This window comes from Manis javanica, chromosome 3 (assembly GCF_040802235.1).
Source record: "Manis javanica isolate MJ-LG chromosome 3, MJ_LKY, whole genome shotgun sequence".
Classification (NCBI taxonomy): Eukaryota; Metazoa; Chordata; class Mammalia; order Pholidota; family Manidae; genus Manis; species Manis javanica.
In genome coordinates, this window is record NC_133158.1 from 160,967,912 (window position 1) to 160,989,504 (window position 21,593).

Here is a 21,593-nt window from a genome sequence, read left to right on the forward strand (position 1 = left end):
TCGCCACGAAGTTATCTGTTTTTGTGTATAATCAAAATGTATCAGTGTTTTACTGTATCTCAACTTGCAGATAGTTACGAAGGCCTTCCTCAATTCCACATTTTAAGGAAATTTACCCGTATTTTTATCTGGTGCTTATATAGTTCCATTCTTCACATTTCTGTCTCTGATTTGGAGTTATTCATACATATATGTATAGATATATATGATATATAAATTTAACATGATCCCTTTGCAGGTCTAATTCCCCTCATTTGTTTTCTTTTTATTTTTTTGCTCTTTCCAATGTTAAATGTTGTAAACATTGCTCTTTTCAGTGTTAAAACATCATGAAAGTAGTGGATATGCTAGTTTTGTTCCTTCACCTTGCACTGATTTTCCTTTGATGGGAATGCTTTTAGTGTTTTCCTGTTAAACAAGATGCTACATTTTACTTTAAAAAATTGGACATGGGTGGTTAATTTTGTTAAAGGCTTCTTAATCGTTTGTCCTTAGATCTCTATGTGAATTACACAGGCCACTAATATTGAACCAGCTTTGTATCCCTCATGCTGTATCTTCTTAAAATGTGTTAATAGATTGTTTGCTAGTATTTTGTTTAGGACTTTTGTGCCAATATTCGTATGTGAGATTGGTTTGCGGTTTTTTTATGCAATCTTTACCAGATTTAGTTTGTGTAAATATTATACTTATCCATAAAAAGAAACTGTAAACTTTCTGGATATATATTTTGGAACAGTTTATGCAACACTAGGGGTTATCTGGCCTTAAAAATGTTTGGTAGCTTCCCCCTGAAACCATCTGGGACAGGTGTTTTTTTTTGTGAGAGTAATCCTTTGCTAACTTTCTTCATTACTTCTATGGAAAATTTTTTCACTTTTCATCTCCACCAGTATGAATTTCGGTAAATTGTGTTTTCCTAGATTAATCACCCATTTGGAAAATTTATTTGCACCAGGTTATACAGAGCAATCCTAGGCTTATTTGTTCAATTGAGTATCCTGCTTCAAAGGCTATTTCTGCCTTGTATTTAGTTTGTAGCATTTGTGCTTACTTTCTTTCTTGATTGGGTAAACTAGAGGACTTTTTTTAAAACTACTATTTATTAATTCTATTATAATTCATTTTACGTCTAAGTACTTTCTGCTTTTATTTTATTAAGAATTTTTGGGAAAACGCTGTCAGAATTTATGGGATTCAATTAAATCAGTGATGCAGGAAATCTGTAGCTTTTAGTATTTTATGTAAATAAAGAGAATTAAAATAAGTGAATTCAACATTCGATGCAAAAAGAAAGTAAACAACAAGTGGAAGGCAGTGAAGTCCTAGACTTTTCCAAGTCAAATGCTGACAAGATGGAAGCCAACTGCTGCATCATTCTCCTTGCTTGGCTCCTGGATTTGGCTGCTGTGGGATGATGAGATCCTGGAAGAGTCTCTGCATTCCATGACTCCGGATCCAAAGCATGGGGTGACCATCTCCTCAGGTGTTCGAGGCATTTTAAACAGAGACAGAGGTGCAGTTTTTCCACACGGATCTTTAAAAGTACTTTAATACTAGCAATCCATTATGCAGCATGAGGGCAGCATTTGAGCACCTTGATTCCTGAGAGTAATTAATTCTAAACTGAACTGTGACAGAAATGACCTGCACAGTTACATTAAAATTAAAGCTAAAGCTAAAATATACCATGTCAACAGGGTTATATTAATTTCAGCAATGAAGTCTAAGATTTTTTGTTTACCAATGTTTAGTATTCAAAGTAATTTATTTCCTGAAATTTTTATCTACCACCTTCAATTTCAATACACAGACATTAAGAGCTAAGGAAAATATTTATAACAAATCAAAAGGAAGCATACATAATTATGTAGACAAAAATGACTTAACTTTATAAAACAAAATATAAATATGCCATATTTTACACACCAAAGTATTTATAATGGTAGTGACTCCTTGAAGGCAAAAATCCCTATCTTACTCATCTTTATAGTGCCATCTTATAAAAGAGTACCTGGTACAAATTAGGTGTTCAGTAAGTGCTGAAAATAATGAAAGTGGATAATCTATGTCTTCCAAAATAAGGGCACTCAATCCATAAACATATGAAATTTTAATACTTATCTGAAACATACAAAGGCCTAAAGACAAAGTTGATATCTTGATAAAATTCTCTTACATAACTTCATTATTACAAAGTTAAATCTTGAGTCAAAAATCCAACTCTAAAAATATGGTCTCAAAAATCATGTATCTACATTAAACACTTAGACGAGTAAATGGCCTTATGCTGCATCACCATCATCCACTGCGGCATAGATGGCTTGATTCCTCCTCTTAATTCTCTTTCTTTGCTCTGGTTCATGTTCATCACTCAACCTCTTCAACGGCACCTCAGGTAAGTCCTTTCCCTCCCTCGACTCCCCAGCCTCACCAGGTTTCCCCTCTTTGCCAACTGGGGAACCTGGTGTATCATCAGAAGATACAATCATGGAACCGGGCAAGATCCTGACATCAGAGAAACTTGCAGAAAAGTCAGAAGTTTGATCAGAAGAAGGTTCTACCAATGGCGTATTCACATCACTATATGCACTTACAGTGCTATCTTCCCCTTCCTCTTCTTCATCTAACATTATTTCATCTGGATTAACGGAGGACAGGGCAGATGTGTCTGTGTTATATTCACTAGGGTCTTCCACAGAGTCGTTACTCTCCACGTCTTCCTGCTCCTCAGAGTCGCCACACAAGTGCTGTTCTTCCTTGGCCTTCTGAAGCCTGACATTAAGGTCAGTGATGCCAAGCTGGGCACAAAATTCAGAAGTCTGAGGACTGATCCTATGAACCAACTGCATTTGTGTTTGTGGCTTGCCAGGGTCATAACAAGCAGCTGTTATGCTAAAGTTACATGGAACTCTGAGGTCATGATTTAATTGTTCCAATACTTCATTCATTGTTTCTTCAGTTGCACTATAATCCCACCTATAAAAGTCCAAAACAACAGATTTTTATATTTTATCAGCCTCAGACAAGAAATGAAATCTATGAACTTCAAGTACAAGGATAAAAATATAAACCATATATCAAAATTCCATTAAAAAATTATAGTTAATTGAGCAAAGCCATTTTGAAATAAAAACAATTCTCAGAAAAAGCTGTCCTTAATTCACACCCTAAATCAAATACAGTTATAAATTATTTTAATGTGTGAACCAAATCCCCACCATATTATAGTTTTATGTACACTCTTTCACTTACATGCTTATTTGGGTTGGTACCCAATAGTCCATTTTCTTGTATTCCTTATGGAAAACTTTTATTTCCATACCAGTCAGTAAACCTGGAATTGTTCTGACACTCATGTAACAATAAGTCCCTTGATTTAAAAAAAGAAAAAAAGTGGAGGGGACAGAAATTGTGCATGCAACGTAGAGGGCAAATCCTAAACAAGGTCAAACCTACCTTGCATGCAGGCCATTACTTTCAGGCATATTCCATAGGCGCCCTGTCACATTAACAAGACTGTTAGTAGCCCTGAGAATAGTAAGCCACTCAATATCATACTCCAAGTAATCAGGAGCACTGGGGTCATGTTCTATTTCTATTACCTATAGGAAGAAATAAGTAATGTTTAAGAAATACATATCTATTTTTCATATTCTAAGAATTTCAGTATAGCACAGAGAAGACAAGTAATGTCTCTATAGCCTCCTACAATGCTGCTAGACAGTGACTGCAATGGGGGTGGGGGAGGTGAAGACTTGATAATATGGGTGAATGTTGAAACCACAATGTTGCTCATGTGAAACCTTCATAAGGTTGTATGTCAATGATACTTTTAAAAAGTAAAAAAGTAAAATAAAAAAAAAGAATTCCAATATAACAATAAAATTGTATAGGAATTTAGTAACCTAAAAACATTAATGTAACTTAAATATTCCCAAAGAATTCTAATACATAAATTACAAAGAGCACAAATAAATTCTGAAAGGAAAATTAATGTTCTTTTTTAATCACTGGAGGAATAAGACTCTTGCAAAGTTATTTCATTTTCTTCTTACCTGAAGAAAGTCTCTGTGTGGTAAGCATTTGTCCAAGGCTAAGAATTTGGTTGCTTTGGCTGTCTGTCCTTTATCCTTGGCCTAGACAACATGAACCATGATTTAAGAAAGAATGTAAAACATCACAAGTAATTCATATGTTGAACAGGATGGAAATAATATTTATTACACATACCCCTGAGTTTTGTGTCAAAGGAACAACTGTCACTTTCCCAAAACAAGTTTATTCTAAACCCACTGTGCAATGATGGGCAAAACACCTAAATTCTCTGGGCTTCGATTTCCTTACAAAAGTCAAAGCAGAAACTAATGATGGAGATGACAAAGTTGACAAATCAAAGCATATACACACATAAATCAAAGTACATAACACAAAAATAAAAGGTAACAGAACTCAAAAGTAAATTAGCAGAGCTAAAACTATATAATTTTTACCAGATATCATAGGAGAAATCTTCATAACCTTGGGTCAAAGATTTTTTAGCTACAACACCAAAAGAAGATGTGATACATACATTTAACAAAATTATGAAATATTATTCAAGAAAAAAACTGAATGAAATACCGATACATAGTACAACGTGAATGAAAGAAGAAACCAGATGCCAGAGACTATATATTTTATGATTCCATTTATATGAAATGATCAGGCAAACCACAGAAAAACAGAATAGATTAGTGGATAGCCTGGGGGCTGAGGGTGGGAACAAGGATTGATAGCAAACAGGCACAAAGGCTGTTTTGGGGTGATGGAAATGTTCTAAAATGATTCCACAACTCTGGAAATTTACTAAAAACCACTGAATTGTAAATTTAAACTGGTGAATTTTATGATGTGTACATTATATTCCAATAAAGTTATTTTTTAAAAAGTGAGTGGGCAAAAAGAGAAAACTACAAGACACTCAGAGAAATTAGAGAAGATACCAATAAATAGAAACACATCCCGTGCTCATGAATAGGAACAATTAATATTGTCAAAATGGTGATCCCGCCTAAAGCAATCTACAGATTCAATGCAATTCCTATCAAAATACCAACAGCTTTCTTCAACGAACTAGAGCAAAGAGTTCTAAAATTCATATGGAACCACAAAACACCCTGAAAAGACAAAGCAATCATGAGGAAGAATAAAGTGGGGGGGGGGGGGAATTATGCTCCCCGACTTCAAGCTCTACTACAAAGTCGTAGTAATCAAGACAATTTGGTACTGGCACAAGAACAGATTCGTAGACCAATGGAACAGATTACAGAGCCCACATTTAAACCAAGCATATATGGTCAATTAATATACAATAAAGGAACTGCGGATATACAATGGGGAAATGAGAGCCTCTTCAACAACTGGTGTTCGCAAAACTGGACAGCTACATGCAAGAGAATGAAACTGGATTATTGTGTAACCCCATACACAAAAGTAAACTCTAAATGGATCAAAGACCTGAATGTAAGACATGAAACCATTAAATTCTTAGAAGAAAACATATGCAAAAATCTGTTGAATATAAACAGGAGCAACTTTTTCCTGAACACATCTCCTCAGTCAAGGGAAACAAAAGTAAAAATGAACAAATGGGACTACATCATGTACACCAAAGGACATCAGCAGAACAAAAAGACATCCTACGGTATGGGAGAATATATTTGTAAGTGACATATCAGACAAGGGGTTAACATCCAAAATATATAAAGAACTCACATGCCTCAACACCCAAAAAGCAAATAACCCTATTAAAAAATGGGCAGAGCATATGAACAGACACTTCTCCAAAGAAGAAATTCAGATGGCCAACTGGCACATGAAAAGATGCTCCACATCGCCGATTATCAGGGAAATGCAAATAAAACCACAATGAGACATCATTTCATGCCAGTTAGGATGGCCAACATAGGAAACACTATGAACAACAAATGCTGGCAAGGATGCAGAGAAAAGAGGACCTTCCTACACCGCAGGTGGGAATGTAAACTAGTTCAACCATTGTAGAAAGCAGTATAGAGGTTCCTCAAAAAAATAAAAACAGAAATACCATTTGACCCAGGAATTCCACTCCTAGGATTTTACTCTAAGAATGCAGTTTCCCAGTTTCAAAAAGACATATGCACCCCTATGTTTATCGCAGCACTATTTACGATAGGCAAGAAATGGAAGTAACCTAATTGTCCATCAGTAGATGAATGGATAAAGAAGATGTGGTACATATACAAAATGGAATATTACTCAGCTATAAGAAGAAAACAAATCCTACCATTTGCAACAACATGGATGGAGCTAGACGATATTATGCTTAGTGAAATAAGGCAGAGAAAGACAAGTACCAAATTATTTCACTCATTGTGCAGCATAAGAACAAAGCAAAAACTGAAGGAACAAAACAGCAGCAGACTCACAGAACCCAAGAGTGGACTAACAGTTACCAAAGGGAAAGGGACTGGGGAGGATGGGTGGGAAGGGAGGGAGAAGGCGAATAAGGGGCATTACGATTAGCACACATAACGTGGGTGGGGTGGGTCATGGGGAAGGCAGTATAGCACAGAGAAGAGTAGTGACTCTATAGCATCTTACTACACTGATGGACAGTGACTGTAATGGTGTATGTGGTGGGAACTTGATAATGAGGGGAATCTAGTAACCACAATGTTGCTCATGTAATTTTATATTAATGATACCAAAAAAAAATTAAAGAAATAGCAGCAAGGGGATTTTGGAAAAATTCACACAAGTATAATAGAGACTTCTGGAGTATGTGAAGAAGGTGATAAGAAGACATAAACTATGTTTTCTGTATTTCATTACTAAAGGACTTTTTTAATGTTCTGAAAAAAAAAGTTAATAAAGTATACATAAAGTCTCTTTTCAAAAAAAAGTGAACTGGCAGGAAGAAACTGGGTGGGGGAGGATCACTGTGTAGGTCATATTGGAAGTAGTAAAAAAGTGACACTGACAAGTCTGTGAAGTTGACAGAAGATAGCAGGGGAAGAGGAGCAAAACAAGCCCTAGGAGAGTAGAGTGCATGTAACACAGACGTGGAAAAAGACTGGTATGAACAGATGACTGAGGTGTTAAAAGAGGAAAATCGCTTTGGTGGTAGCCCAAAGGAAAATGAAAGGAGTACCCACCCCTCCTTTTCCCAGTGAAACTGGGAGTGAGAAGAGGTTTGCAACAGAAAGGGCCTACAGAGAAACATTCCCAGTCAGAACCTTCCAGACTGTGGTGAGGAACATGACTAAAGCATGCCTCTACCACAGGAAAATGTGTGGTCAAGGAAGCTAAGAAGCCCTGCACACCACCCCCCACGCCTGGAGAAAGGCAATGCCCACTAACACACTGAGGACTCTCAGAACTTCTGTACAAGGCTCTGCGAAGAAATCTCTAACTTTGTTGACCTAGCATTTTCTAAACGTTTTTCCTATGAAATACTCGATAGGACAGTCAGAGTTCAGTCAGAACTGGAGGTGAAAAGGAAGAACTGCTTATTGGCACAGAAGCCTAATTATAAGTATGTATGTATTCTCTACTTTCCATCCAGCACCATCATCCATGCAGTTCCCCAAGGAAAACTCTGGGAGTCGTGCTAGACTCCCTCCTCCCTGTCACCAAACCCTGATGATTCTGCTTCCAAAATCTCTCAATCTGCTTTATTGTGTGTTCCCTCTTTGCCTTACTTTGGAACCTTATCTTTTGCTTATGTAGTAGCTTCCTCTGCCTCCCATTTTACATTAGTCCAATCCATATGTAAAACTGCTGCCAAACTCATCTTTCTAAAATGAAATTCTGATTTCACCACTCCCAACTTTTCCCATTACCTCTTTGTTAAAACCCACAGTCCAGAGCACACCCCACAGGCAGCTAGGATCTTGTTCCAGCCTCATCTCTCCCAGTGTCAGCCGCAGGACCAGCTGAAGTTCCCACATGCACCACGCTATCAGGCCGCTCGCCTCTGCACACACTGGCCCCTCTACCTAGATCACCTTACCATCTACTTCTTCCTGGCACCATCAAACTCCTTGGAAAACCTTCTCTGTGCCTTCACCTCTGTCCATGTCCCCATCTCATCATGTCCGTAGGTGCTGAGGTGTATCCTAGCACTTTTTATCACAAATTTATTACACTATTTTATAATTGCTCGCTTGTTTCTTTCCCACATGGACACGGAGTTACTCACAAAAGAGAAATTATCTTTGATTTTTTTAGCGGTAACTTTACAACTGTGCCCGTGACGCCTAGTCCATATATGTTCAATAAGTGTTAAATGAAATACGTATTTTGTTTGCTACCTGATGCTGCATTAAAGCTGCAAACTTCACATGAAGGTGTGCAGAAAACCAGTAAGTAGGTTTTAAGTGTTCTAAAAGCTCTGAGGCAGCAGGACTTCCTAATGTGTTATTTTCCACTTCTTGTCGAAAAAAAGATTTCATCTTAAGAAGTTGCTTCTTATTTCCATAATGATATATACTTCTTGGCCAATCATGAGATAAGAATATATCCATAGGCTGCTTCAGCTTTAACAGTAAAAGAAAAGAAAGAACATTCTTAAAAACAGATTAACTGAAAGCAATCCCCTCTCTTCTCTCCAGCACCACACAACCATTTACCCACTTAGAGATCTAGATTTCTGTGCAATTCATTCTAAGGTCACTTGATTTAAGAAAGTCACAGAAATTCTAAGCTACTCACACATCGAGGCAAAGAGAAACTGCTTTTTCTGTCTCTCTTATTTTCAGAGGCAAGGCAGGTCAACATAGACACATTTTGATTAGACTGCCGATCAACTATGGTCTTTAGCACTGGGTTTCTAAAAAACAATACCACTGTCCTTTTCCCTCTTGGCAAAGAAACTCCTGTTTTAAGATCCAAAGATACAGATTTCATAACACCAGTAATGTAAAGAGTATAATAAACCCGAAGATATATTCCATTTTTTCCCTAATGGACTCACATAGTATACACCAAAAAAACTCTGCTTGCTGCATAATTATGTAAGTGTTTAAGGTGGCCAGTGTCTTCAGGGGAAGGACACAAAATATACTTCATACTCTACTCATCCCAGCATTGTCAAATAATCAGCAGCAAATACATGGAAAATTAAATTAAAATAATGTTTGTCCAAGACAGTACAAATATAAGACAGATATGACTAAACACTGAAACACTAGCTGGGCAGTAAGTGCAATGAAAATTCAGAGAAGGGTGATGACTTTTCAACTAGAACACTGGTTAGGAAGTGGTCTCTAAGCTGGGTCTTCAAGGACTGGTAGGAGTTAAATGGGTGAAAGGGAATGAGCATTCAAGGTAAACTGCTGAAAAGGGCATTGAAGGAAAGCCCGTGAGCATCCTTACGCTCCTGTAGAGGCTGTACGTGGGAAGGCCTGAGTTCAGCCAGGCAGGCTCTGCTGCTCTCCCACTTGGGAAGCCCTGATCAGGCTACTCACCTGCTCATCTACCTTCGCCTCCCATTCTTAATGTGAAGTTAGAGTAACACCTACCTACCTCACAGAATTTGAGTGGCGATTATATGAAATACCATGTGTGTAAACGCTAAATCAGTGGCAGGCATTTAACGGGTTCTCACACAAAACTGAGTTTCACCTACTCTCCTGTTAATCCAGTGTTTCTACAGCACCATTACCATTTCCCACATCCTCTAGCATCTTTATTATTATTTATTTTCTATCTAATACCATTATTAAACTATTTTAATATTTCCTTTAAAGTATGACTTTATTCCAACATATATTCTTTAGCCTTACCTTAAGTAATAATATATGAAATCATGCCTTAAATGTTTTATTACGAAAATAAATTTATGACCATTAAAATTTTAAAAATCTCACCTGTGTACCTCCTCAAAGTAACTCAAGATGCAAATTTTAGAAATACTGAATTAAGCTTTTCTTGGTAATAGTACACCAAAATGATCAGAACACATATTGGTACAGAGTTGCTCTAACATTTTTTTCAGACCTGCTGTAATGTACTTTTTTACATACCTGTTTTAATTTATAAACTTCAATATTTCTCACATGATAGATACTCCTTATTGTATCTGGATCATAAGGGGGGCACTCAAAATGACCTTACATTGAAGAAGAGAAGTAAGTTATATACAACTCCCTTAAATATCACAAATACAGACACATAAACACACTTCTTCAAAACATGCTTTTCATCAATGCTTTTAGTTCTTAAAAATTGTATAAAAACACTCATCTTACTATGCTGTTGTTTTTACTAATATGTGATCATAAAGTATAAACATAAAATAATGGGAGGGGCTTATGATTTTTAAAATTAAATTCTGTTTTATTTGGGGATGAACTGTTTATTCATGTAGTTTAAATTTTTAAAATGCCATCAAAAAGGTATAGTGTAGAAAATGTTCCCCCGAGAGAGCAGATCAATGGGTGCTTCGGGCTACAGTGGTAGCAGGGAATTATCGGCAAATAGGCACAAAACTTTAAAGGGTGATAGAGAAATTCTCTAAATCTGAATGGCAGTAAAAGTTGCATGACTCTATAAATGTACTAAAATCACTTAACTGTATACTTAAAGTGGTATACAGACTTTAATAAAGTTGCTAAAACAAGGGGAGGGGCCCCTCCTATTCCTGTCTCCTGCCATCAGTACCCTACCTACAGGAAACCAGCATTAATCAGGTTTAGCCTTTTACTCCAGGGATATCACCTATGTGTATAATATACATATTTCTTTATCCTCCCCTTTTTTACACAAATGGCAATGTGCTTCATATATATTCTATACCTTGGCTTTGCACGTATTGTGGAGTTCTTTACTTATCAGTTACACATAGAATTGCTTCTTTTTCTCTTTTAACGGCTTTATAGCATTATATTGTACAATTATAACATGATATATTTAACTAGTTCCTACCTTTTACTGTTACAAACAAGACTAAAATAAATAAACTTGCATACATCATTTTGCACTTGCAGAATATATCTGTAGATTCAACTCCTGGATCAGACTACTTTTATCATTTCCACAGATAATTACCAGTTGTCCTCCAAAGACTAATTCAAATCTGCATCCACAACTGCCATGTAGGAGATGGCCTACGTTTGTATGCCCATGCCACCAATTTGGACTCACAGGGAGCAGGGCAACAGTAAACAGACGTGTGATTTAACGGTGAGGATATGTTTTAGCTGCCAACTTACTTCATGAAACTTTGAAACCAATGTGAATCCAAGCTACTCCTTTAACTTTAATATAAAGGTACAATTCATTCAAATAACAGTGGAACGAATAAAGACAGTGTGGTATACTTATACAATGGAGTATGATTCACAAGTTAAAATGAATAGTTACATGTATCAACATGGATTTTCAAAGACATTAAACAAAGAAGTTGCAGAAAGATACAAGTAAAATGATACATTTATATGAAGTTTAAAACACACTGTATACTACATGGTTTAAAGCTGTTACAAATATAGTAATGATATAATATAATCAAGCTAATGATAAACATCAAATTCAGAACAGTGACTACTTCCAAGCAAAACAGTGAAGAAAGGGAGAGATAAAAGGAGATGGTGGGATTGAGGACAGATAAACAATGAGCTTCAATTGTATCTGTATTGCTTTATTTCTTAAATATCAAAACTAAAAATGAGAAAGTACTAAGACTTGATAAAATTAGATGGTAGATGCACAAGTAATATGTTCTCTATATTTTTACATGTATAAAATATTTGTAACATAATTTAAGAATAAATTGGTCAGTTCATGGAAGAATCCAGTGAAAAAGTCACACTATACTTGATGCTTAAGTTATTCTGGGGCATGAAAGTTCCAATTGTTTAAAAACCATTCTCAGAACAATACCTTTTCGATAGTCGTGAGATTTAAAGATACCAGAGATACCACCAATCCTTATGCCTCGGTATTTTACTACACCTGCCAAACCTGAAAAATCAGTTAAATAAAATTATTATAGGCAAAAGTAACCGCTTTACTAACTGAACAATTTAGAGGCCTAGAATCTCACATAGTCCTAAAATAACTTGAAAATTAAGTATCATTATGAGGTTACTCTTTCACATAGTAATGTGTCAATAATGCATAAGGAAGACCAGGGAGGGGAGGCCTAGAAGTACATCAGACAAGAGACTAAGCATAAAGAAAGGAACAAATGAGATAGTGTGTGTTAAGAGGGAAACAGACATCATTTGGTATCTAATGGAATATGGTGGGGAGAGGAATAGGGGAAAACTCCTATGATTGATTTGTGTTACAAATCTGGAACTTAATAGGTGTAAGGTATAAAGAAGTATAGTTTCTCTATTTCTGATTGATCACCTTCAGACAGTTTCACCTTTTCACCATACTGTAGTTGTCAAAAGATGACCACTCAGTAATGAAATAAAGAAATTAAATTTCTCAAGTTACTGCATCATCATTACAAAAACACCCGTGAACAGTTACAGACAAGACTGTATAGTTTAAAAGGATTAACACTGAACCTGAATCTAATCAGATCTATAAATCAAAATGCAGAGTATAAGCAATGGGGAAGATAATAAAGGGAACATGTTAAAAAGCACAGAATTCCAGTTGGCTAAATGAAGAACGCAGGAAATTCTACAAGACAAATTTCCCACTTTCTTCAACAAATAAATGGCATGGGGGTAAGGACAGATAGAAAAAGGGAAGTTACAGTCAAAGAGGCTTGAGAATCATGACAAATGAAATGTGTGGACCTTGTTTAGATCCAGCTTGAACAAATCAACTGTAAAACAGACATCTTTGTGAGAGATCATCAGGAAATCTGAACATGAACATGAGACAATATATAAGGAAGTAGTATCACTTTACTTAGGTATAATAATGGTACTGTAGATGTGATAGTTTCACAAATTCTTTTCATTTAAAAATATTTACTTAAGTACTTACAGGTGAAGTCATCTGAGGGGCAGGACTTACTTCAAAATACTCCAGTCTCCTCCTCACATAAAAAACTTTAGAGGGGAGTAGGTTGAAATAAGGTTGGCAAAATCATAATAGTTGTTGAAGCTGGCTAACAGGTACAGAGATTCATTATACTGTTCTCTATTTTTGAGTGTTTAACAAATTCCATTATAAAATGGTTAAGTTTTTTTTTTTTAAATAAAAAGAGTAGGAAAGAAAAATACAAGGATTGCAAATAGTGTACAAGGTCTTTGCAGTTATATTAACCATTGCTTAAAACACTAGATGAAGCATGGGCATATCTTCATGATTACCTACTTAAATCATTTTAATTAAATTTTCATGATTAACTATTTAAATTAAGAGACATTCCCAAAACATATATCTCCAGATGCTGCCCAGCTGGTCTATATATCCTAACAGGCTCACATCCCTTCAAACCAAGAAATAACCCAAGAACACATACCTAAATAATAAATGTTTGGTGCTACCCAGCCACCATAAGGTAACTCTTGCAAATGATTTGACGCTTCATGGTTTCCCCCAATGAAGACTGTGAGAACTGGGGCCTTCTTCTCTCCTGAATAATACCTAGAACACAAGAATAAAGCTGTCGGTTGGCATAACAGAAATTAAGCACAGAGAAAAGCAACTAGGCATTCCTATACCATTAGGCATTGCAGAAAAGCAAAATAAAGTCTCAAAGGAAAAGCTGAGCTCATCATAAAAGTTAAAAAGCGCTTTCGAAACGAACTGCCACTTTCCCTTGAGAACGAAGGGCTGCCACCGCGGTTTCAAGCCAGTGTACGTTCAGAGAGGTCAAGGACTTTGTCATTTCACTGCTATTACCCCAGAATCTAGAACCCAGACTAGCTCACAGCACTGGATCATTACACGAACTAGTGCCAGAGTCCTTAACCCGTCAGCTTCTTCCTCCAGATCCTGCCCTCAGCCTGCGATCCCTCCCTGAACAGGTAAGGGGACTGGAAAGAAGAAAAGTGACATTTCCTAATCGTCAGTTCCTAGAGACGCAGCGTGAACAAAGACGGGAACTAGGAGCCAGCTAGTCACCTCCGTCAAGGTTCCCTCCCCACTGCTGGCCAGTCACGCTCGCACTGCCGGGTCCGAGGCCCGAGCCGCGCCCCTCACCTGTAGAAGGTCTGCATGTGGCGGTACTTGGGCGGCACGGCCATGCAGCGCAGGTCGGCCTCGTTGCGCACCGCCTGGAAGTCGCCGCAGCACAGCAAAAGGTCTATCGGCCCCGGGCCGCGCCGCTCGGCCAGCGCCAGCGTCTCATAGATCCTGTCTAGCTCGCCGTGGCAGCAGCCGGCCACAGCCACCCGCATCCTGCCGCCCGCGGCGGGGAGCTGCCTGCAGCTCGCTGGACCAGCGCCGGCCCGGGCCGAGCAGCGAGGACCTGACGCGTCACCCTGCTCCCGCCAACAGTAACGCAGCCACAGGATGGTTGAGGCTGCGGCAATATAAATCGCTTCCGGTTTCCAAATCTCGCGAGGGAAGGATCGGGAAGAACTAAACGAACAGTAGGATGCCAGAGAACTTTCAAATGGATTCCGACTTTTCCGAATCTAAGCAGTCTGACAGATGATAAAAATCAAAACCAGAGTAATTTGTTTTAAATCCCCAGAAATAGGAGTTCAGTTTGAAAAAATTAAACCAAGCTACACAAATTGAGCAAGTGAGATTGGCTAATTCCCCAGGACGAACCTCTCAAGGCAAAAAGAATTGCCTGAAAGTGAATCAGAAATCAGATTTCTTAAAATACACCCAAAATACAATTCTAAAATATATTAAAACTCAGTGAGGATTTTTAAATTATCCGCCTGAAGAGTTTCTAAAATTATCAGTTACTTTTTTTAACGATGCCAGGGACTCTTCATTTTCCTTCCAAATGGTTGTTTGCGTAAGTAGACTGCAACCTCAGTGAAAGCAGATGAATGTCTCGAAAACGTTCAGGAAGGAAAAGGACGAAACTGACAACTGAAGAATGAGTAGCCAGGACAGAAACAAGCAAGTAAATAAAACACCTCTCGCAAATTCATGTAATGTAATCAAGATAATACAGAGAATGATAATCTATTTCTGCTGTTTTTTTTTTTTAACTACATAAAAGAAACAATACTTTAGGAGCAGACACCTAAAAAACTCAAAATGAAACAGAAGATGTAAACAGAACAATGGCAATAAGACATTGGAAAGATTGTCAAAAACGACAAATCCATTGAAATACATTGTACTCAGAGTGGTCTATCTAGTTTCTTTCTTAAGTATAAGGACGATATCATTTTCATGATCTTTAAATTGATCAAGAGGGTAGAAAAAGAAATCTAATACTCCCAATTTTTAATGTTTTATTTTCTTTCTGTATTGGATCTCCTGTAATGCTTTTTACAGTGCTGCTAAATTTAACTTTTTCTGTATGATTTTAAACTATAAGAATTGTCTTTCTCTGGATCCTTTGTACCCTCCATGTAAAAAGTTTAAATTGAGCTCAAATTTACTTAAACATGATCAAGTGAAATCTTATCTGCACATTTTGATGCATTTTTACCTATGTAATCACTCATATAACCACCACACATACCAAGATATAAACTTCCAGCATTCCAAAAGACTCCCTTGTGCTTCCTCCTGAGCCCCTTCCTCCAAGACACAAGCACTAATCTAACCTCTATCACTACAGGTCAGCTTTCCTTGTTTTTAAACTTCATATTCATGTCATTATATATTATATACTCTTTGTGTCTGGCTTATTTCATGTAATTTAATGTTTGTGAGATTCATCCTTGAATCTATACTATGGATGGACATAGCCATAGTATGCTCTATCTCATTGCTGTGTAGTATTCCACTGTGTGAACATAGCATAGCTTATCTGCTTTCCTGAGGAAGGCTGTTTGGATTGTTTCTAACGTGGGCCTGTAACAAATAAAGGACATTCTTGTAAAATCTTTTGGTAAGCATAGCACTTACTTCCCTTGGACTATGCCCAGGAATGGACTCTCTGAATAACAGAGTAGATATATGTTTAGATTGAATAGATTGTATCAGTTTCCAAATTGGTTGTGCTAGTTTAAACTCTCCTAAGTAATATAAGACCACTCTATTCTATATGCCCAACAGCACTGTATTACGTGGTTGAATTTTAACCATTTTGTTCAGTGTGCAATGGAATCTTGTGATTTCCATGTATATTTTACAACAAAATTTTAATAACATCAGCCAATTTGAATTTTTGTCTTTTGTGACTGAGACAAAATGAAACTTTAATGCCATAACATTCAAAAAATAGTGGCCAAAGAAGGAAATACATTATGAATAAGGATGAAGAAGGGTATTATGGTTTAGCTCCAAACTCTATTCCCAACTCACACCCCTTTTCCAAAGGCATCACCAGTCAGTCAATAAACTTGAAAATTCTCGTTGATATTCTTAAATCCTGGGAGAATCAAACTAAATAGAAAACATCACCACCTTCCCATTCTGAATGGAAAAAAATGGGAAGATTGTTGGAGAAAACGGATTGAGTGAACAATGAAGATAATTATTTTTGCAAATGTGAAGGCCAATCACTGAATAGGCAGGAGCTTTCAAACTGTGTGGTGGGAAAGAAATCCCCTTATTCTATCAGAGCTAAGACAGTGCATAGACAGAGGCACCCAACACTGCGCAAAATAAAAAAAAAAAAAGTTAACTCTGGAAACATGCTTAAAAAGAGCATAATCTGGGGGTAAGACTGAGCAGGTGCCAGACCTTGGTTTCTAAATCCCATTCTCCTCTGAAAGAAAGTAAGTCTGCTTATTGAAGCAGTTAATTCCAGGGCAGAGAAAGTACAAAATGAGCCTGGATCATCTTGTTCCAGAAAGCAAGGAAGTACTCAAAGAATCTGAGACATCAGAAGGATGCCAATTGAAGGTTTTACCAAAATTAAAAAAATAAAAAATAAAAAACACCTGACTTTGAAGAGATATTTGTACACTCATGTTCATAGCAGTGTTATGCACAGTATCTAAGATGTGGAAGCAACCCAAATGTCCATTGAGAGGTGAATGGATAATAAAATGAAGTAAAAACATACAAGTGAATATTGTCCAGCCTTAAAGAGGAAGGAAATTCTGCAATATGCTACAACATGTGAACTTTGAGGATATTACGCTAAGTGAAATAAGTCAGCCACAAAAAGGCAAATATATGATTTCCCTTACATGGGATGCCTAGAGTAATCAAATTCTTAGGCACAGAAAGTAGAATGGTGGTTCCCAGGGGCTGGGCATAGGGGGGAATGGGGAGTCCTTGTTTCATGGGCAGAGTTTCTGTTTTATAAGATGCAGAGAGTTATGGAGATGGATGGTGGTGATGGGTGCACAACATTATCAAGGTATTAATGCCACTGAACTGTGTATTTAAAAGTGGCTCAATAAGAAGAAAACAAATCCTACCATTTGCAACAACATGGATGGAGCTAGAGGGTATTTTGCTCAGTGAAATAAGCCAGGCAGAGAAAGACAAGTACCAAATGATTTCACTCATCTGTGGAGTATAAGAACAAAGAAAAAACTGAAGGAACAAAACAGCAGCAGAAACACAGAACCCAAGAATGGACTAACAGTTACCAAAGGGAAAGGGACTGGGGAGGATGGGTGGGAAGGGGGGAATAAGGGGAGAGGAAAGAAAGGGGGCATTACTATTAGCATGTATAATGTGGAGGGTGGGGCACAGGGAGGGCTATGCAACACAGAGAAGACAAGTAGTGATTCTACAGCATCTTACTAAGCTGATGGACAGTGACTGTGTAATGGGGTTTGGGGGGGGGACTTGGTAATGGGGGGAGTCTAGTAAACATAATGTTCCTCATGTAATTGTAGATTAATGATACCAAAAAAAGTGGCTCAGATGGTAAATTTTATATTCTATGTATTTTACCACAATATAAAAATTGAAAAAAAAGTAGGCCTTTGATAGAGAAAGCTTAAGTACAGGAAGGTAGAAAAGAGAAAATAAAAAATCATGGACATTATCACTTGCAGTTAATATTTTGGTTCATTTCCTGTCATTGTTTTTCTGTATGTATGTATAGATGTAGATATAGATATAATTGTATAGTGTGGGGTTTTGAGTATTGCTTATTTTCAATTAAGATTACATCACATTTTCCAATGTTATTAAGTCCACTTTGAAAACATGATTTTTAATGGCTGAATAGTATCCCACCATGTAGCTATCATAATTTCACAACTGAATTATTCCATAAATTATAAGGCTTACTTAAAAATATGTAGTGATCTATTACAAATCACATGATAATCAACATTCCTGTATAGAAATCTTTGTGCATCTTCCTATTTCCTTAATGTGAAGTGCTGTAAGGAGAGGAAAATATGTTCTTAAGGTGCCTTTTGCTACATTAATGCTCATGACTTTTCTATTCTCAGGCAGCTGGCTTCCAATACCCCTGCTACCACTTTATCAACCCAAATTAATTTCTACTGCAAGTAAAAATTGTTTGTTTCAAAAAAGTCCAACCTAAGAAAAGCCATGTCTATTTTCAGAGAAAATCTTAGAGTTTTAATAACAATGCCCTCTATCTAATAATCACTACATGTACTTTAAAAGTGACAAATGTTCAAGTACAGTTGCCTGGGACCCTCCTCTGACAGCCTGATTCTTTTCAGCCTTTTTGAGACTGAGGAAGAAATGGGGCAGCTGTCAGGCCAGTTCTGGGATTTGAGTACAGCAGAAGTCCATGCAGTTGAAACTATACTCTTGAATTCTCTTCTTACACGGGAACTGGCTTCTGAACAAGGGCTGAGCACTCAGGAGAACCCTAGTGGAGGGGCGTGCGGACTTGTGTATCTGCAGGTGTGCAGATACCTAAGGAGGACAGGCTGGGGGGTTGTGGTTGGGCTAAGCTGTGCCCTCCTGACATTGCTCAAGACATCAAGATTCGATCTTCACTTAAATAAAACTACGCCCTGGCCTTTTCAGAGATTGCAGGCACTGCAGTCCCACAGTGTGATAAATTCCAACCTCAAGTCACAGCAGGATGAGAAATCTGAGGAGCAACTCAGGCAGGCCCAGGCGCTCCAGGCCCTGAAGGAGGAAATGGAAATACAGGTGAGCCAATGCCTCATGCCTTTCATGCTAAAGCCAGCCAAGAACTATATTGTCTTCTGACAACGTTTCTCATTTTTGTTCCAGGGTTTCAGGGAAGTTGAAAGACATCAAAGTTTTCAGACCTTCTGCCAATACAGGGAACCATAGAATAGGATTCTTAGGGTTCTGAGGTGAGGCTGGTGGGTTCCATGTGTGTAGGATCCGATACAGATTGAGGTGTGACTGCCTAGGTGAGGAGCTACACTTCACTGACTTTGTTAAAGTGGTCACTCTCTCTTTGCATAGATATGGTAGAAAAACAGCCAGTGGAGGAGGAGCTAGAAGAGCTGTGGGCCAAGCTGAAGTAGACCCAAGGGGAGCTGGAGGCCCGGAGGGACGCTGAGAGGCAGCAGCAGCTCCAGGTGGGCAGGGAGAAGCACAGTCAGGGAGACTCCGTCCTGGACCAAACCCACAGCCTGTGATGCACGTACATCCCACTGGGCCTGAGTTCCTGCTAGCTTCCAGGGCCAGGGTTGGAGCAAGGATGGTGGCTTCCTGGAAGGAGCAAATGATTTTAGGCAGTCTGGAAAGGAAACATCCATTGTTTTGCCAGACCTGTATGGCCAAAAGTAGAGCAGAGCAGTGCAGTTCCTGTGTTCTTCTCACCCTCTGAGGGCATTTGCACCTGAATTTTAACTTCTTACATGATACAGTTAATTAGCTTTTTGAGGACAAAGACTGGGTAAAGCTCCAGAATGCAGCCCAAAGGAGGCACTCAGCACCTATTTGTAGAATGAAGATACATAAATATCCTCACTCATTTGATTTATTCATTCACGATTCATTCCCTCATCGTGCATGTATTGCACACCAACTATGCCAGGCATTGTGAGAAATATAAAGACAGAAACGACATGATCCTCATGGGACTTTAAGTTCAGATAAGACTTGTCCCACTACAAGTCCAAACAATGGGGACAGATGCTCTTTAGGTCTCCATAATGACTTGCATGGGGAAGGGTCCCTGGCAGTTTCTCAGTAAATATTTGCCATAATATGAAATTGATGCTTCAATTATTCTTGCTTTTCTTTGTAGGAAGCAGAGAACACTCACCAGAGAGAAATGCAAGCTAAGAAACTATTTGATGAATGAAAAGAAAACTGGTGGAGCAATATGGGGAAATAGACAAGCTAACAAAATTACTTTGGGATGAATTTAAAGTGTTGCCAACCAAACTTCTATGTTAGAAGAGGTACCTGACTTAAAAGGCTTTTCAAAGTTGTTTTGTTGAAAACCTGCTTATTCTCAAAATTCATTTCTTAGTTTGTACTAGTTTTATTTCATCTACCATTTGTGCCTAGTATACTGTGAGGCCAGATACCCAAGGCCACACCTGGGATCGAATCCCTGTTCTTTCACATACAGACTGTATGACCTTAGGTGAGTTACTTAACCTTTCTGTGTTTCGGTTTCTTTCCTGTAAGACAGGTTGCTGAATGGTTAAATTAGCACAGAGACAACACTTAATATCTCTGTTATATAGTAAGAACTCCCTAGATATCACCCTTATTTTTACGAAGGGCCTTCATCACTGGACAAGAAATGAGGCAAACTTTAAGTGAATGCATTTTTCTCCCAACAGATATCCGCTGGGCACAGGCTTCGTGCCAGGCACAAATAATAGGTAACTTTTACTGTTTGTATTTACTGTTTTCCAGCCCCTATGCAGTGCGCTTTGTATACACTAACATTTAATCCCCACAACAACCAACCATAACATTCTCAAAGCAGTTACATCATTAGTTCATTAATTTCTTTTTTAAAGTTCCTTTTTTCTTAAGCTCTCATCATTCCTCCTTTACTGCTGAAGACATTGAGGCCATATAACACTCTCCACATTCCAGGCATGTTCTAAGAGGTTTACATTCTCCATCCTCATAAACCCTTATTTTACAGGAAAAAAAACAGAAGCGTAAGGAGTTTAACTTGCCACAGGTAATGCAGCTGGTAAGTGAAGCTCGGATTAAACCCAGTCGTTCTGGCTCTAGAGTATCTATTCTTAACAGTACACCAGAATAAATGCTTGGAGCACATAATGCTGAAGCAGGTCACACTTGAGCACTGAATCGTGAACCACTCTTACTAGCGGCAGAAGACCTGTTCTGACACCACAGTTTCTCCATCTGTAAAATGGAGATCATAACGACGCTATATTTAGAGCAAATAAGTATTGAGATGATGAACGTGAAAGTGAACTTCAAATTATATATGTGTCTCTATAAACTCGTTTTTCGAAGTATGAATACGCGAGCTCACAAATGGCAATGAATCAATTTGCGAAGCTTACAGCGCCAGAGGAAGACTCCGCCTCTGGACGGGTTGGAACCTGGCACGGCAGTGGGGTGCAGACATCGGGTGGGGCCGGGATTAGGCTGCAGCCAGCGGTAGGCAGGGCCTAGAATCTGGGGCAGGACTCAAGTGCAAGTCAGAA

General features: G+C 38.0%; 1 protein-coding gene and 1 long non-coding RNA gene across 4 annotated transcripts; one reads left to right on the forward strand and one right to left on the reverse strand.

The window, feature by feature from the left end:
• Positions 1–1,226: 1,226 nt before the first annotated feature.
• DBR1 (debranching RNA lariats 1) lies at positions 1,227–21,588 on the reverse strand. 3 transcript variants are annotated; one of them, XM_036991777.2, is made up of 8 exons: positions 21,450–21,588; positions 13,457–13,581; positions 11,908–11,988; positions 10,050–10,135; positions 8,337–8,561; positions 4,059–4,139; positions 3,460–3,605; positions 1,227–2,979 (listed from the first exon to the last, which is right to left on the reverse strand). In XM_036991777.2, the coding sequence occupies exons 1-8, from the start codon at positions 21,512–21,514 to the stop codon at positions 2,286–2,288; spliced, it is 1,503 nt and encodes a 500-aa protein (XP_036847672.1). In that variant the 5' UTR covers positions 21,515–21,588; the 3' UTR covers positions 1,227–2,285. The 3 variants fall into 3 exon arrangements, with proteins under 3 accessions (XP_036847672.1, XP_036847671.1, XP_073088349.1); XM_036991776.2 differs by lacking the exon at positions 21,450–21,588 and adding an exon at positions 14,140–14,477; XM_073232248.1 differs by lacking the exons at positions 11,908–11,988; positions 21,450–21,588 and adding an exon at positions 14,140–14,479.
• Positions 18,995–20,452, forward strand: LOC140848489 (uncharacterized). Its single transcript, XR_012129479.1, has 4 exons — positions 18,995–19,122; positions 19,207–19,292; positions 19,408–19,523; positions 20,198–20,452. It is a non-coding gene; the product is annotated as an uncharacterized lncRNA (long non-coding RNA).
• Positions 21,589–21,593: the final 5 nt, after the last annotated feature.